General features: G+C 53.8%; 1 protein-coding gene across 10 annotated transcripts in view; it reads left to right on the plus strand.

The window, feature by feature from the left end:
• The window catches only part of WNK1 (WNK lysine deficient protein kinase 1), a 72677-nt gene that overhangs the window by 53213 nt on the left and 2427 nt on the right, over positions 1–17037 (plus strand). For 3 of the 10 annotated variants that reach the window (XM_077267019.1, XM_077267026.1, XM_077267027.1), the window contains 18 exons: positions 1367–1564; positions 3198–3265; positions 3374–3536; positions 3609–3725; positions 3813–3986; positions 4127–4184; positions 4339–4470; positions 4554–5929; positions 10781–10864; positions 11141–11218; positions 11568–11637; positions 11947–12017; positions 12122–12684; positions 12822–13024; positions 13107–13286; positions 13657–13749; positions 15308–15349; positions 16801–16991. In XM_077267019.1, the coding sequence (XP_077123134.1) occupies positions 1367–1564; positions 3198–3265; positions 3374–3536; positions 3609–3725; positions 3813–3986; positions 4127–4184; positions 4339–4470; positions 4554–5929; positions 10781–10864; positions 11141–11218; positions 11568–11637; positions 11947–12017; positions 12122–12684; positions 12822–13024; positions 13107–13286; positions 13657–13749; positions 15308–15349; positions 16801–16991 (3861 nt within the window). The remainder of the gene's footprint in view (positions 1–1366; positions 1565–3197; positions 3266–3373; positions 3537–3608; positions 3726–3812; positions 3987–4126; positions 4185–4338; positions 4471–4553; positions 5930–10780; positions 10865–11140; positions 11219–11567; positions 11638–11946; positions 12018–12121; positions 12685–12821; positions 13025–13106; positions 13287–13656; positions 13750–15307; positions 15350–16800; positions 16992–17037) is intronic. The other 7 variants (XM_077267020.1, XM_077267024.1, XM_077267022.1 and 4 more) reach the window with 7 other exon arrangements.

Below are 17037 nucleotides of genomic sequence, written 5' to 3' on the forward strand. Positions count from 1 at the left end.
GTGGTGGCTGCAGACTGGATCGTATCATGTATCTCTGTATACAGGGAGCTCCCCCTAGTGGTGGTTGCAGACAGGATCTTATCATGTATCTCTGTATACAGGGAGCTCCCCCTAGTGGTGACTGCAGACAGGATCTTATCATGTATCTCTGTATACAGGGAGCTCCCCCTAGTGGTGACTGCAGACAGGATCTTATTTATCTCTGTATACAGGGAGCTCCCCCTAGTGGTGACTGCAGACAGGATCTTATCATGTATCTCTGTATACAGGGAGCTCCCCCTAGTGGTGGCTGCAGACAGGATCTTATCATGTATCTCTGTATACAGGGAGCTCCCCCTAGTGGTGGCTGCAGACAGGATATTATCATGTATCTCTGTATACAGGGAGCTCCCCCTAGTGGTGACTGCAGACAGGATCTTATCATTTATCTCTGTATACAGGGAGCTCCCCCTAGTGGTGACTGCAGACAGGATCTTATCATGTATCTCTGTATACAGGGAGCTCCCCCTAGTGGTGGCTGCAGACAGGATCTTATCATGTATCTCTGTATATAGGGAGCTCCCCCTAGTGGTGGCTGCAGACAGAATCTTATCATGTATCTCTGTATACAGGGAGCTCCCCCTAGTGGTGGCTGCAGACAGGATCTTATCATGTATCTCTGTATACAGGGAGCTCCCCCTAGTGGTGGCTGCAGACAGGATCTTATCATGTATCTCTGTATACAGGGAGCTCCCCCTAGTGGTGGTTGCAGACAGGATCTTATCATTTATCTCTGTATACAGGGAGCTCCCCCTAGTGGTGGCTGCAGACAGAATCTTATCATGTATCTCTGTATACAGGGAGCTCCCCCTAGTGGTGGCTGCAGACAGGATCTTATCATGTATCTCTGTATACAGGGAGCTCCCCCTAGTGGTGGTTGCAGACAGGATCTTATCATTTATCTCTGTATACAGGGAGCTCCCCCTAGTGGTGGCTGCAGACAGAATCTTATCATGTATCTCTGTATACAGGGAGCTCCCCCTAGTGGTGGCTGCAGACAGGATCTTATCATGTATCTCTGTATACAGGGAGCTCCCCCTAGTGGTGGCTGCAGACAGGATCTTATCATGTATCTCTATATACAGGGAGCTCCCCCTAGTGGTGGCTGCAGACAGAATCTTATCATGTATCTCTATATACAGGGAGCTCCCCCTAGTGTTGGCTGCAGACAGGATCTTGTGGCACCGGCTCCGCTTGGGGGGGCTGTCTGTGTACGTCGCAGTGAGGTGGTCATTGTGGCATCGGGTGACTCTCTTCCTGTGTTTAGACGTCACGCTTCTCCATGTTTCTGTGTTGCTGACATCATACTTTGCTTTCTCTATTTTAGGGTTTTCCTTCTCTGGTTCCATCACATTTCCCTGTAGAGACCGGACCCCCTCCTGCTGGTCACCCTCCGTCGGTGGTCTCCCCTCCCCTGGTGCAGCCCGGTTACCAGGGTAGCATGCCGCAGCCTTACATGGAGATCAGCGGCGTCCTTCCTGCAGCGCCACAGCCTGCGGCGCCTCCATCACAACCCGTCACAGAGGTACGAAGGCGATTCTCAGTCATGGCGTCATATTACTGCAGCACAATACGACGAGGCTACGGCCGAGACCTGACATGGTGGACAGTGATTCGCATGTCGTAGAGGTGTGGCGGAAACTTTCCTCTGGTTTGAGACCCCCACAATCGCTGAAATGGAGGTGCAGAGGGTCTCGGCTTAGGCTACTTTCACACTAGTCCATCGGTACGGGCTGTCGCAAACCGTCGGCCCGACGTCCTGACGGACAGTGTGTTAAATGTAGCACAACGTGGGCAGCGGATGCAGTTTTACGACGCATCCGCTGCCCATTGTGAGTTCCGGGGAGGAGGGGGCGGAGTTTCGGCCACGCATGCGCGGTCGAAAATGGCGGACTCGACGCACAAAAAAGCGTTACATGGAACTTTTTTTGTGCCGATGGTCCGCCAAAACACGACGCAACCATCGCACGACGGATGCGACGTGTGACCATACGTCGTAATACGTCGCTAATGTAAGTCTATGGAGAAAAAACGCATCCTGCGGGCAACTTTGCAGGATGCGTTTTTTCCTACATAACGACGCATTGCGACGTCCGTCACACAACGCAAGTGTGAAAGTAGCCTTAGCGCTGCTCTTTTACTAGACTGAAGACTGCCCCGTGGTCTTTGCATCTTTAGTCTTAAAGGAAAGAGACTTTTTTTTTTTTTGGTGATGATTGGGGGTCCCAGCACTCGGACCACCATTAATCAAATCTTTGGCCATAGACATTTACCTGAACTGATACATTTTGGCAAAACCGCATTGACGAGAGACCAGGGATGTGAGCACCTTGGGACCCTGCGGACCCCCATACGTGTAATATTGTGAGCACCTTGAGACCCTGCGGACCCCCCGTACATGTAATATTGTGAGCACCTTGAGACCCTGCGGACCCCCATACATGTAATATTGTAAGCACCTTGGGACCCTGCGGACCCCCCATACATGTAATATTGTGAGCACCTTGGGATCCTGCAGACCCCCATACATGTAATAATGTGGGTGCCATGCGGACCCCTGTAAATGTAATATTGTGAGCACCTTGGGACCCTGGGGACTCCTGTACATGTAATCTTGTGAGCACCTTGGGACCCTGCGGACCCCCGTACATGTAATCTTGTGAGCACCTTGGGACCCTGCGGACCCCCGTACATGTAATCTTGTGAGCACCTTGGGACCCTGCGGACCCCCGTACATGTAATCTTGTGAGCACCTTGGGACCCTGCGGACCCCCGTATGTGTAATCTTGTGAACACTTGGGACCCTGCGGACCCCCATACATGGTCCTCTTTCTCTCGCCGCAGTGTGACTCCATGTTGTGGCGGTCGTGCTGTCACTGGTCCTTCTCCTGGGGCGTGAGTCTTTCACCTTCCCACTAGCATGGCTCAGCCCGGAGGGTCCATGTCTCACCGCTGCTGGGCGATTGCTGTGTCTTCTGCTCCTCCTCACTGCTGAGGGTCCGGTGCTGCATGGCGGGGGGCTGGGCATCGGTCACCAGTCCTGCATGTTGAGGCAGATGAGCGGCCGATGGTCTTTGCTTTGTGTCAGGCTGCCATTGTACATTGTCATCATCTGCTCGGGTGATAAATCTGCGTAATAATTCTGCGTCTTATCTTAGGTACCTCAGAGCGCTGCCCCTGTGGAGACGCTGCCGCAGGCCACCCAGGTGGTCTCCTCCATGGACAGGTAAGTGTCAGTAGATGGGTTTATGCATTGCGGGAGGTACAGGATTACAAGGTCACCGGCCAAAAAAAGACTTGGTCAAAGTGAAATATGTTTTTCTTCTTGTTGCAGCGCCCACTCGGACGTGGCATCAGGTCTGAGCGACGGCAATGAGGGAGCGGCGGCATCCACTGGAAGACACGAGGGCCGCACCACCAAGCGCCATTACCGGAAGTCAGTGCGCAGCCGATCCCGACATGAGAAGACTGCGCGCCCCAAACTGAGGATTCTCAACGTGAGTCACCCCTCCGCAGAGCTTTTTATGGTTTGTGATCCTTGTGCGTCTTCATAACAGCTCTCCTTTTAGGTATCGAACAAAGGGGATCGAGTGGTAGAGTGCCAGCTGGAGACCCACAACCGCAAGATGGTCACCTTCAAGTTTGACTTGGATGGAGACAACCCGGAGGAAATCGCCACCATCATGGTGAGCGACTTGCCTACATCAGGGACTGCGGATCAAGCTTCACATCTCGGCTGCTAAATACTTTGTTTTTTTTTTTCCTCCCCGTAGGTTCAGAACATATTCATCTTGGCCTCTGAGAGAGAATCCTTTGTAGAGCAGGTGAAGGACATTATCGAAAAGGCCGACGAGATGCTGAGCGAGGACGTGACTGCGGAGCCAGAGGGCGAGCAGGAGGCGGAAAGCATGCAGATAAAGGACGACGCTTACTACCCGGAGGGACAGGTACTGGAGGTGCTGAGCCCCCTTCCCCACCGAAGCTTTCACAACCCTTCGACTTCCCCGTGGCACTGCTCCTTCCCCTTCACCGCGACGCTGCTCCTTTTACGTCTGTAGCACGTAGTGACTGCGTCTTCTCCTTCCAGAAGCTGGAGGGCGAGTTCAGGCATCCGGACCCCATCTACTACTTGCCCCAGCGACCAGGTAAATGCCAACCACTTCTTTCGTAACAGTGCCGTCCAGTCGTTGGATGGGTTGTTCTGGACCGTGACCTTGCACTGCACACAAGTGAGGCCCGGACCAACCCACCAGGGCTGTGTGGACGGAGTTGCTAATTTAATGTTTTGTCCTCCTGCAGACCTCGCCCCAATTCTGAACATGCAGGTGGTCCACTCCGCGGGGAGACGCTTCATCGTGAGTCCGGTCCCGGAGAGTCGCCTGCGGGAGCCCACCTTCTTTACCGCTCCGGCACAGGATCCTCCGCTTCCAGGTGATTGGTTGGGGATGAGCGCCCCTCTGCATCCCGCTCCATTTATTGGCTGTCGGTCTCATCCTTTTTTTTTCCCCCTTTAGTCCCAGCATCTCACGGTCCCGGGATGAACCTCTCTCACTCCGCGTCCTCGGTCAGTCTGCATAACGCCTTTGCAGAGATGAAGCTGGCACAAATGGCCGAGGGTCCTAGCACGGCTCCGCCAATCTTTAACCAGACCGGACCTCCATTCCCATCCTCACTGACGAATCTGGCCGGCTCCTTTTCGTCCACCTTGCCCCCACCATCTGCCACCATCCCCAGCAGCTTGCACACTGCTGCCCCACATCTGCTGGTGGAGGCGGTGACTGCCACGCCGGCACGGAGCAGTGTACCAACCTCGGTGCCTCCAATCACCAGTGTGTCTACTCAGCCGCCCGCCAGCGGGGAGTCATCCGATGCATCCGTTTCCACAGCCACTCCTCTCCCGGTGTCTTCGTTACCGGCATTGCCTCTGGTCATGGGTGTCCCTGTTGCCCCTGCTGCTATGACGTCGCCCCCTGTACAGTCTGTTACTCCGGTCAGCACCGCTGCAGGGCTACAACAGTCGCTTACGTCTCCTCCAATGCCGCAGCCGATCGGTGGCCTAGCTGGGAGCATGCCTCACACCTCGGTGTCCGCTCCGGTCATCCTGGGCACCGGACCACCTGCGCAGGTCCAGCTGAGCAGCAGCAGTTCTGCACCGAGCTTTGTAGAAGGTGCGCCTGTGACTGTGCCTCAGCCCGAGGGCAGCATGAAGTCAGCAGAGGGATCGCTGGCGGCCAGTACGGCGGGCATGTCCCTGCCCTTATCTGCTCCGCTTACCTATGCCGGGGTGGCAGCTGCTGGCTTGGCCGTGGCTGACAATCAGCCACTGATCCATCCGGCCCACGTTGCGACCACACCTGTCGTTTCTCAGGCAGGAGGAGCAGCTTCCACACCTTTGTCCTCCCAGGTCCCATTGCCAGGAGCTTTGCCGGTGGGCCACCAAGGGCCGAGCCTGCAGCACTCGCTGCCGCACGGTCAGCCGGGCACGGCCCCCAGTCTCACCCACGCTCACTCAATCGAGGGCGACCCCGACAGCTCAAAGGCGGGCATCGATGACATCAAAACCCTGGAGGAGAAGCTGCGCTCGCTGTTCAGTGAGCATGGCAGCGTGGGCGCCCCGCACGGCCTCACCCCGCAAGAGGCTACTGGAGGACTCGAAGGTGTTCCCCTGCCCGGACCCCCGGCCACCACAGTCTCGTGCCAGACCAAGCCCACGCCAACAGCACCGCCTTCAAGTTTGCCTTTGGGACCTACTGGTGTGCCCATCGTGAGCCAAGGTCCGACCCCCGGACAGGCTGCTACTCCAGTGACGTATGTGACGGCCTCAGTCGCCACGGCAACAGCAGGGAAAGCCGGGACCCCGCCTTCCAAGCCCCCACTCAGTAGGGTACCGGTAAGTAACTGAAATTGGGGCGGTAACCATAGAAACAAATAAAGGAAGCACTGACAATACAATGGCTTGTGTAAGTATTCACCCCCTTTGGCTTTTACCTATTTTGTTGTTAGATTACAAATATTTGCACACAGGTTGTAATCTGATTTGTGCATAATGAATGAATCGGCTCTAAATAGTGTAAAGGCTGAGTCACACATAACGATATCGTTAACGATATCGTGGTGACGTAGCAACGATCCCGCTAACGATCTCGTTATGTGTGACAGCGACCAACGATCAGGCCCCTGCTGGGAGATCGTTGGTCGATGGGAATGATCAGGACCTTTTTTTGGTCGCTGATCACCCGCTGTCATCGCTGGATCGGCGTGTGTGACGCCGATCCAGCGATGTGTTCACTTGTAACCAGGGTAAATATCGGGTTACTAAGCGCAGGGCCGCGCTTAGTAACCCGATATTTACCCTGGTTACCATTGTAAAAGTAAAAAAAAAAAAAACAGTGCATACTCACATTCTGATGTCTGTCACGTCCCCCGGCGTCCACAGGGTTAAAACTGCTTTCGGCAGGAGCGCTGCTTATGCACGCACTGCTGCCGAGAGCTTCCCTGCACTGACTGTCGGCGCCGGCCGTAAAGCAGAGCACAGCGGTGACGTCACCGCTGTTACTGCCGGCGCTGACACAGTCAGTGCAGGGAAGCTCTCGGCAGCAGCGCGTGCATAAGCCGCGCTCCTGCCGAAAGCAGTTTTAACCTTGTGGACGCCGGCGGGGGACGTGACAGACATCAGAATGTGAGTATGTAGTGTTGTTTTTTTTTTTTTTTTTTTTTTTTTTTTTTTTACTTTTACAATGGTAACCAGGGTAAATATCAGGTTACTAAGCGCGGCCCTGCACTTAGTAACCCGATGTTTACCCTGGTTACCCGGGTGCTGCAGGGGGATGCCGAAGTCTTTCCCCTGATCGTTGGTCGCTGGAGAGAGCTGTCTGAGTGACAGCTCCCCAGCGACCACACAACGACTTACCAACGATCACGGCCAGGTCGTATCGCTGGTCGTGATCATTGGTAAGTCGTTTAGTGTAACAGTACCTTAAGATAGCGAAATGAGAAAAATATGGCATCCAATTAACTTATGGGATCAAATAAGTAAACATTGGCCTGTGCATATGTATTCACACCTTTGTTGTGAAGCCCCTAAACATTTCTGCTGTCAGCAATCCTCTTAAGTCTCATGCTTGGTGACCAGACGCCCCCCCCGTGTGTCACACGTCTGTCAGTATATACAGTGTACCCTCTCTGTAAGGCCACAGAGGCTGCAACACCATTACCAAGAGGAATGAAGGCCAAGGAGATCTCCACACAACACCATGAAGACCAAGGAGATCTCCACACAACGCCATGAAGACCAATGAGATCTCCACACACCACCATGAAGACCAAGGAGATCTCCACGCAACACTATGAAGACCAAGGAGATCTCCACACAACACCATGAAGACCAAGGAGATCTCCACACAACACCATGAAGACCAATGAGATCTCCACACAACGCCATGAAGACCAATGAGATCTCCACACAACACCATGAAGACCAAGGAGATCTCCACACAACACCATGAAGACCAAGGAGATCTCCACACAACGCCATGAAGACCAAGGAGATCTCCACACACCACCATGAAGACCAAGGAGATCTCCACGCAACCCTATGAAGACCAAGGAGATCTCCACACAACACCTTGAAGACCAAGGGGATCTCCACACAACACCATGAAGACCAAGGAGATCCCCACACAAAACCATGAAGACCAAAGAGCTCTCTATACAACGCCATGAAGGCCAAGGAGATCTCCACACAAATGCCAAGAAGGCCAAGGAGATCTCCAAACAAGTGAAGGACAAAGTTGTGGAGAAGTATAAGTCAGGGTTAGGTTATACAAATAACCTCCCAACCTCTGATAATTCCCCGGAACACCATCAAATTATTATTATCAAAAGGAAAGAACATGATACCACAGCAAACCTGCCAAGAGAGGGCGCCCACCAAAACTCAACTCTTGCAAGGAGGACATGCACAGAGACTAAAGGTAACCCTGAAGGAGCTGCAGAGTTCCCAAGCAGAGACTGGAGTATCTGTCCATACGACCACAATAAGCCGTGCACTCCATTGAGTTGGCCTTTATGGAAGAATGGCCCCAAAAAAAGCATTTACTGAAAATTTGTGTGTAAGGCTCGTTTTGAGTTTGCCAAGAGACGTGGGAGATTGACCACAGCACCTTCTTACGTTTGGTAAAAGGAGACCAAAATTGAACTTTTTGGCCACCAAACTGGCACCAAACCAGCACAGCTCATTGCCTCAAGAACACCATCCTCACAGTGGTGGCAGCATCATGCTGTGGGGATGTTTATCAGGAGCAGGGACAGGGAAAATGGTCCGAGTCGAAGGGAAGATGATGCGAAAATACAGGGATATTCTTGAGCAAAACCTGTTTGTCTTGAGACTGGGACAGAGACCACCTTCCAACAAGACAGTGACCCAAAGCATACTGCTAAAGCAACACTCAAATGGTGTAGGGAAATGTGTGAATGTCCTGCAGTGGCCGAGTCACGGCCCAGACCTTAATCCACTGAAGAATCTGTGGTCAGACGTGAAGATCTCTGGTCACCAGAGGAAACATCTAACCTGAAGGAGCTGGAGCAGTCTTACCTCGAGGAATGAGCAAAGATTCCACTGGCCAGAAGTGGAAAACTCAGAGACGTGTCCAAAGCGACTGCAGCTGTAATTGCTGCAAAAGGAGGATCTACAAAGTGCTGACTTTAGGGGGTGAATAGTCACACTGAAGTTTTCAGTTACTTTGTCGTCTTAGTTTTTTTTTTCGCAATAAAGAGAAAAAAAATGTTCAGTTATCGGCATGTTCTCTACATGAATTGATGCAAACACTAAAAAAACAGTAAAATTCTAGGTTGTGTGAGGTAACAAAACAGGAAAAATGCTAAGGGGGTGAATAATTTTGCAAGCCACGGTAGGTCATTATTCGGAGCTGAAATCTCTCAGGATCAGTAATGTAATGTAATGTCTGTATACAGTGACTGCACCAGCAGAATAGTGAGTGCAGCTCTGGCGTATAATACAGGATGTAACTCCGAATCAGTAATGTATGTACACAGTGACTGCACCAGCAGAATAGTGAGTGCAGCTCTGGGGTATAATACAGGAGATAACTCAGGATCAGTAATGTAATGTGTGTACACAGTGACTGCACCAGCAGAATAGTGAGTGCAGCTCTGGGGTATAATACAGGATGTAACTCAGGATCAGTAATGTAATGTGTGTACACAGTGACTGCACCAGCAGAATAGTGAGTGCAGCTCTGGGGTATAATACAGGATGTAACTCAGGATCAGTAATGTATGTACACAGTGACTGCACCAGCAGAATAGTGAGTGCAGCTCTGGGGTATAATACAGGAGATAACTCAGGATCAGTAATGTAATGTGTGTACACAGTGACTGCACCAGCAGAATAGTGAGTGCAGCTCTGGGGTATAATACAGGAGGTAACTCAGGATCAGTAATGTAATGTGTGTACACAGTGACTGCACCAGCAGAATAGTGAGTGCAGCTCTGGAGTATAATACAGGATGTAACTCAGGATCAGTAATGTAATGTATGTACACAGTGACTGCACCAGCAGAATAGTGAGTGCAGCTCTGGAGTATAATACAGGATGTAACTCAGGATCAGTAATGTGTGTACACAGTGACTGCACCAGCAGAATAGTGAGCGCAGCTCTGGAGCATAATACAGGATGTAACTCAGGATCAGTAATGTAATGTATGTACACAGTGACTGCACCAGCAGAATAGTGAGTGCAGCTCTGGGATATAATACAGGATGTAACTCAGGATCAGTAATGTAATGTATGTACACAGTGACTGCACCAGCAGAATAGTGAGTGCAGCTCTGGAGTATAATACAGGATGTAACTCAGGATCAGTAATGTAATGTATGTACACAGTGACTGCACCAGCAGAATAGTGAGTGCAGCTCTGGAGTATAATACAGGATGTAACTCAGGATCAGTAATGTAATGTAATGTATGTACACAGTGACTGCACCAGCAGAATAGTGAGTGCAGCTCTGGAGTATAATACAGGATGTAACTCAGGATCAGTAATGTAATGTATGTACACAGTGACTGCACCAGCAGAATAGTGAGTGCAGCCCTGGAGTATAATACAGGAGGTAACTCAGGATCAGTAATGTAATGTATGTACACAGTGACTGCACCAGCAGAATAGTGAGTGCAGCTCTGGGGTATAATACAGGATGTAACTCAGGATCAGTAATGTAATGTATGTACACAGTGACTGCACCAGCAGAATAGTGAATGCAGCTCTGGGGTATAATACAGGATGTAACTCAGGATCAGTAATGTAATGTATGTACACAGTGACTGCACCAGCAGAATAGTGAGTGCAGCTCTGGAGTATAATACAGGATGTAACTGATTTATGAAGTTATCTCGTGTATGATGGTGTCGGATGTATCCTTTCATAGTACAGATATTTTGCAGATGATGGGAGTGATAGTCCTTGAGCTCAGCAGTGCTCTCTCTATATTTTTCCATCGCACTAACAGGAATGCTCGGTTCTAATCATTATGTGGCGGCCGATTGGCTGCGACCCTCCAATCCTAACTCTGCGTCCTCTTCATTGTTTGCAGTGCATGATGGGGACAGATGTCAGTGGAGGATGGGGGTACTAGTCTGATGCTCCATGATGCGGGGGGTTTGGGTGTTATGAGCAGATTGTTTATTTGATGCCTCTGATGGCGCTGCCTCTCCGTCCTGTAGGTGCCCCCGGCCGGGGCAGAGCACACAATGGGCAGTCCGCCTGGCGAACCGCTGCCTCCTCTTCCAGGACCGTCACTAACTCAGGTGCCGCATGAGCCTCGTGTTCTTCCTTTGCTCCTTCCCCCATAACCCATGAGCTCTGCATGTCTGTCTCCTCCTCTGTCTTATGATCACGTAGTCTTATCCGAGGGCGAGGGCTGTATAGTGGGGTGCACCGAGGGCGGGTGGGGCGTGTAGTGGGGTGCACCGAGGGCAGGTGGGGCGTGTAGTGGGGTGCACAGAGGGCGGGGGGCATGTAGTGGGGTGACTGCACCAGGCAGGCTTTTCCAGACCTTCACCCCCCATTGATTCTCATTTCAGTCCCAGCAGCCTCTGGAGGACCTGGACTTCCAACTGAGACGGACATTGAGCCCCGACACCGTCGCCGCATCCAACGCTGTGAGTGTGACGGCTGTGCGGGTGACGGCTCGGGATGCCGGGGTCTCCTGCTCCCAGTAGGGTCACTAAGTATAAGTAATGAATTTGGGACAGTTACCCGTGGGATGCTGCATCTATAGGACGCACGGATATCGCTCCCCAATATGGCTGCCGCTACAGTGTATAGATTATCCAGACGACTGAATGGCGGCTTGGCCTCGGTGCACCCTCGTCACCTGCGTCATCTCCCTTGTAGACAGTAGCGCCCCCGCATGGTGTGATGTATTTGTGCTTTGCTTTTTTGGCCTTTTACTGGGAGGTCAGGAAATAAGTCAGCGTCTATTCTGACAGCGTGTTCTCCTCTACACAGCCTGCACCCGCTGCCGGCCCGATGAGCGCCCCTGTGCCTGCCAGCGCCTCCTCGCAGCCCCCCGCTGACGGTAAGTGTCACTCGTCAGTCTCAAATTCAACTTTTTGGAAACTTCTGATGAGCGCTGGGATGAAGTGACTGAATATGGAGGAATCCGTGATTACCACTCGTGGTCTCTGTCACGGAGAGATCGTGGGGGTCTTTGTCTTGGAGCGTTTGAGGGGGTCTCTGTCTCGGAGCGTTTGTGGGGGTCTCTGTCTCGGAGCGTTTGTGGGGGTCTCTGTCTCGGAGTGATCGTGGGGGTCTCTGTCTTGGAGCGATCGTGGGGTCTCTGTCCCCTGATTATGAAAGTTTTAGAAAAATCACTTTTTTTTTTCAGATCCAGAACCACTAAAGCCAAAGCCAGAATCAGAGCCGTCTACAGGGGTCCTTAAGATGGGGCGATTTCAGGTTGGTGTGTGATGTCGGGGGTCCTGAACTGCGGCATTGATTTCCAGGACATGGTCCCCCCGTCATTGATGATTGGCGCTGATGTCTCTGCTTTGTGTTTTTAGGTCTCTGTTGCAACAGACGATGTGCTGAAACCTCCGGAGTCGTCTTCCTCCTCCTCGTCCACCTCCTCTTCGTCCTTGTCCTGCAGCAGCCCGGAGAGCACTTTGGTTGAGCCGCAGCATTTGGCGGCCGCTCCTTTGGATATTGTGGATGGTGTCGTCTTCCCGCACCCCCCGGTGCGCAGCCCTTCCCCCAAACAGTCCGTTCAGGTGGGACGATTCCAAGTAACCACATCCTCAACCACGGGCAAAGTTGGTCGCTTCTCGGTGTCTCGGGCCGAAGATGAACTTTCACCAGGACACACGGACCCCGAGCTCCCTGGGTCGTCCTCTCCAAAGACTCGGCTGCACCTGAACGGACCCTCCTCTCACCCCGAGTCTTCAGCCTCCCTGAGTGACCCACCCAGAGGCTCTAACGACAGCCCGGTCGCGCAGCACCCTCTGGGCTCCAAGGTCAGCCTGCAGAGCCTCAGCAACTCCTTCAACTCCTCCTACATGAGCAGCGACAACGAGTCCGACATAGAAGACGAGGAGCTGAAGAAGGAGCTGCGGAGACTGCGAGACAAGTGAGGGTCCGCTGGGGGTTATCCCGGGGCGGGGGGAGGGCGGCGCTGCAGACGTGTCGCCTATTAATCCTGCACAGTGACGCCTCCAGCTCTGCTACATCGCCGGCTGCTTGTAACCTCGTATCTCTCGTCTGCAGACATCTCCGAGAGATCCAGGATCTACACGGGCGCCAGAAGAAGGAGATCGAGCTGCTGTACACGGCGTTGGGAAAAGTGCCCCCTTCTGTTATTATCCCACCCGCGGCGCCCCTCTCTGGCCGGCGGAGGAGACCCACCAAGGGGAAGGGCAGTAAATCCAGCCGAGGGAGCTCCCATGGGAACCGCAGCCCCCATCACTCAGGTACGGTGCTATGAATAGCTGTGCACACAGGGTGGAGACCCTCGGCCCCGCTCCACCTCACACGTATCGCTCTTTACTGTAGGCGACCTATCCGCACAGAGCGCTCCGCCTGCGGCCCCTCCCCAGCAGAGCCTTCTCCTACCTCCTTGCAGTGTGGCAGAGTCCGGACTCCTGAAACCTTCCCCCTCCAGTGACATCCTGTGCTCTGCCTTCACCAGTGACGCTGCGCTGTCGGCACCGAGCTTATCGGGCCAGGGACAAGGTAAAACCTGCGCTCATCCCCGACATCCAGTGCCAGCTGGACCCAGAGCTGGAGGCTGCCATCTCCTGGCCGCTGGCGGTAGTGCAGTTGCTTTAGAAATGTTGCCCCCATCCATTGCGTAGTCTCGGTTCCTGATTTGTGGGACCCCAGCGATGCTCGGCCTGAATGGCTGGTGGTCCCCGGACCCTCACCAATCCTTACTGATTACTTTACGGTGCCAGTCTTCGCGTGCCCTTGATATTAGCAGTAGTGCTCGGTGCTGTAAATCCTCTGTGCTGCTGATGATGCCGGGCTCACGTGTCTTGTCTCTGCTGTTGTTTTTTTTGTCTCTGTCCTTCTTGTCTCCTGTTTTATTCCGTTTCCATCACAGGCTGGGCCAAGTTTAACTGTGCGTCCGAGCGGGTGTCCTTCAAAGTGGCGGGCAGGAGGACGCGATTTCTCAGTACGCCCTGCTTGGCTCTTTGTGTGTAACTCTTTACTCCTTCCTCGTCTCTCTCCCTCCGTCCCCTCCTGCTCGCATGCTTCATCCCCCCTAACTGGTACTGATGGGGCTGCCGTACAGGACGGGGGTCCGGGGAGTCAGTGCTGCCCAGTCCTAGAGTAGTGGTCTGTTGTGGAACTACAGCTCCCAGGATGCCACCACCTAGCCTGGCTCTCTCTGGCAGCTGCAAAACTAGAACTCTCAGTAATAGAAGAGGTGGTGGGGCATGCTGGGAGGTGTAGTTCCCCCAATTGTTGCTCTGAAAGTTGTCAAGCGCTCCCAGAAGTTTTCTTGGTCACTGAGTAGAAATCCCGGAGCGAGCGCCGCGCAGGAACCTTTACTACTGATCGGCCATAAGGGGGCGTAAGTCAGACATTTTTTTCCTTTCCATGTTTTTTGCAGGACAAGTTGTAGTTTTCACCATTCACTTTATAATGTAGCGAAAAACGGGGGAAAAAGTCCTGAATGCAGTGAAATCGCTGAAAAACGTTATTCCTCCATTGTGTTTTTTGTTTTGAAGACCTTCATTGTACGGAAAAAATGATCTGGAAACGTCATCGCCAGGTCGGCGCGATCACAGCTGCGGTGACATCCTGCAATGCGGGGGGTTCGGGGCAAAACTCACGCCCTCGGCTGCCACGGGGGGGATGTGACTCGCGTCCTCGGCTGCCACGGGGGGATGTGACTCGCGTCCTCGGCTGCCACGGGGGGATGTGACTCGCGTCCTCGGCTGCCACGGGGGGATGTGACTCGTATTCTCGGCTGCCACGGGGGGGATGTGACTCGTGTTCTCGGCTGCCATGACAAACCCCTTTGCCCTCCTGCGATCGTACGATTTAGTTGCCACTGTCGGTGGCTGACGGTGATGTTTGCTGCTGCCGTTACGGGCTGATGCCGGCTGTATAACGACGCTCCAGACGTGTCGGCTACTATTGTGTCTAGAAGGGGTTAAAGGTGCAGTATTCCCAAATCGTTGCAGAAAGGCTTCTGTACGACAGGTTTGTATCCTGTCGCTCCCACTACAAGTCCCAGCATGCACTCTAGGATGTGCATTTGCAGGGGACGTCGCTGAGCTCCCCTTGTGCCGTTTTCCTTCCGGTCTGGATCCTCCGGCCTTGTGATGTCTCCTTTGTACATTATCGTCTACGTATCACATCCTCGCCGTTTGTTACAGTGTGTCAGTGCAGGTTACATGCGCATTTACAGCAGGGATCCTGGCAGTTGTGGCTTTTTCAGGGCAGTTAATCAGCTTTTCCATTAACGCGTCTGGCGCTGGCTGACATCTTGGAAGCCCCTTGTGCTGCTGACTACTCTGTCGTCTGCTGATGCCCCTCCAGCTTCACCTCATTGCCTTAACCCGCAGCTTTGTGTGTGGCCAGTGGAGGCGCCGCTGCTCTGCTGAATGCCGCCTGCGCTCTGGCTGATCCCCTCCCCGACCGCTCGCTTCTTCTTACTCTCTGATCTCCTCCTTCTCCCCCGTTATCGGTTCATGCCGCCGGCTCCGAGCTAACACTTTTTTTTCTCTCTCTCTCTGCTTCAGGGAAGATGGTGAAAAAAGTCTGTCCTTGCAACCAGCTCTGTAGTAATTATCCTTTATGTACATCTATCTGTCTCGTGTCTGCGGATAATCCCATCCCATGTTCTGTCCGGGCGCCACAGCGTAAAGTGTCCCAGCACTGATCGTAGGGCTGGTGCCGCCATAGGACCACATGCGGGGGCTGATAATCCAGTCACGGGGGCTTAGAAATATAAGCACTTACGACTTCTGTACATATACGCAGCAGAACAGTGAGCGCAGCTCCGGAGCAAGCAATAAACCCCACTGCTTCCAAACGAGTACAAACAATCCTGGCGGCCAGATGGGCAGCAGCAATCATGTGGTTGTAAAGATGCTATCAGCACTTTCCATGTTAATAATCATACATCCAGCTATGACGGGGAGCGTGCAGGATGGCCAACGGGGAGTGTGCAGGACACAGCGCGATTCAGACGCTTATGCTCGGTCATGGCTGGAGTGTTTGAGACCCGTCGGCCGCCCCGTGCACGCTGCCCGTCGGCCGCCCCGTGCACGCTGCCCGTCGGCCGCCCCGTGCACGCTGCCCGTCGGCCGCCCCGTGCACGCTGCCCGTCGGCCGCCCCGTGCACGCTGCCCGTCGGCCGCCCCGTGCACGCTGCCCGTCGGCCGCCCCGTGCACGCTGCCCGTCGGCCGCCCCGTGCACGCTGCCCGTCGGCCGCCCCGTGCACGCTGCCCGTCGGCCGCCCCGTGCACGCTGCCCGTCGGCCGCCCCGTGCACGCTGCCCGTCGGCCGCCCCGTGCACGCTGCCCGTCGGCCGCCCCGTGCACGCTGCCCGTCGGCCGCCCCGTGCACGCTGCCCGTCGGCCGCCCCGTGCACGCTGCCCGTCGGCCGCCCCGTGCACGCTGCCCGTCGGCCGCCCCGTGCACGCTGCCCGTCGGCCGCCCCGTGCACGCTGCCCGTCGGCCGCCCCGTGCACGCTGCCCGTCGGAGCTGGATGTATAATTAACATGTAAAGTGCTGAAATGCGTCTTTACAAGCACCACATGCTCGCAGCTCTGGAGCACTACATGTACATGTGTCACTGCCCTCGTGTACGGAGGTGAAGCCTTGCGTCCAGTGCACACGTGTCTCCTCACATTCGCCTGAGCCTTTAATCACCGTTCTTTTTGTACCACGGTCCAGTTAATTTAGACTAAACTCTTTGCAAAAATAAAATGACAATGGATCCGGGGAAATGGTCAGAGACCGAGTTTCTGCTTTCTGTAAATAATGGATGCAATGCGTTTGTGAACATCGGGTGTGACTAGGGCTTAAGGCAGTGGGGTCTGTGCACACTAACCATCTCCTGCCCATAGGGGGCGCCAGTCCCATAACTCGCAGTGTGACCCGCGTCCCATGTTCTGTCGCTAATCATGTAGGCAGTGTTTCCATTAGACATGGAGGGCGCCGGGTGTCCCGTGCGAGACGTGTCACAAACCAGTCTCTTTACCCACGATCTGACCTCTCTCTTGCAGGAACAAGCAGCACCAACACGGTGGCCCCTTCGAATACTGCTGCCCCCCAGTCAAACACGGTCCCCGCTTCCTCCTCCAGCCGTAAGGGAACCTTTACGGACGACTTGCACAAACTGGTGGACAACTGGGCTCGGGACGCCATGAACCTGACTGGAAAAAAGAGCAGCAAGTCCGGACACCCAAGCTACGAGGTGAGCGGCGACGCCGAACTACAGCGCCCAGTCACACAGCGTCCGA

Source organism: Ranitomeya variabilis, chromosome 5 (genome assembly GCF_051348905.1).
Source record: "Ranitomeya variabilis isolate aRanVar5 chromosome 5, aRanVar5.hap1, whole genome shotgun sequence".
NCBI classification, from domain to species: Eukaryota; Metazoa; Chordata; class Amphibia; order Anura; family Dendrobatidae; genus Ranitomeya; species Ranitomeya variabilis.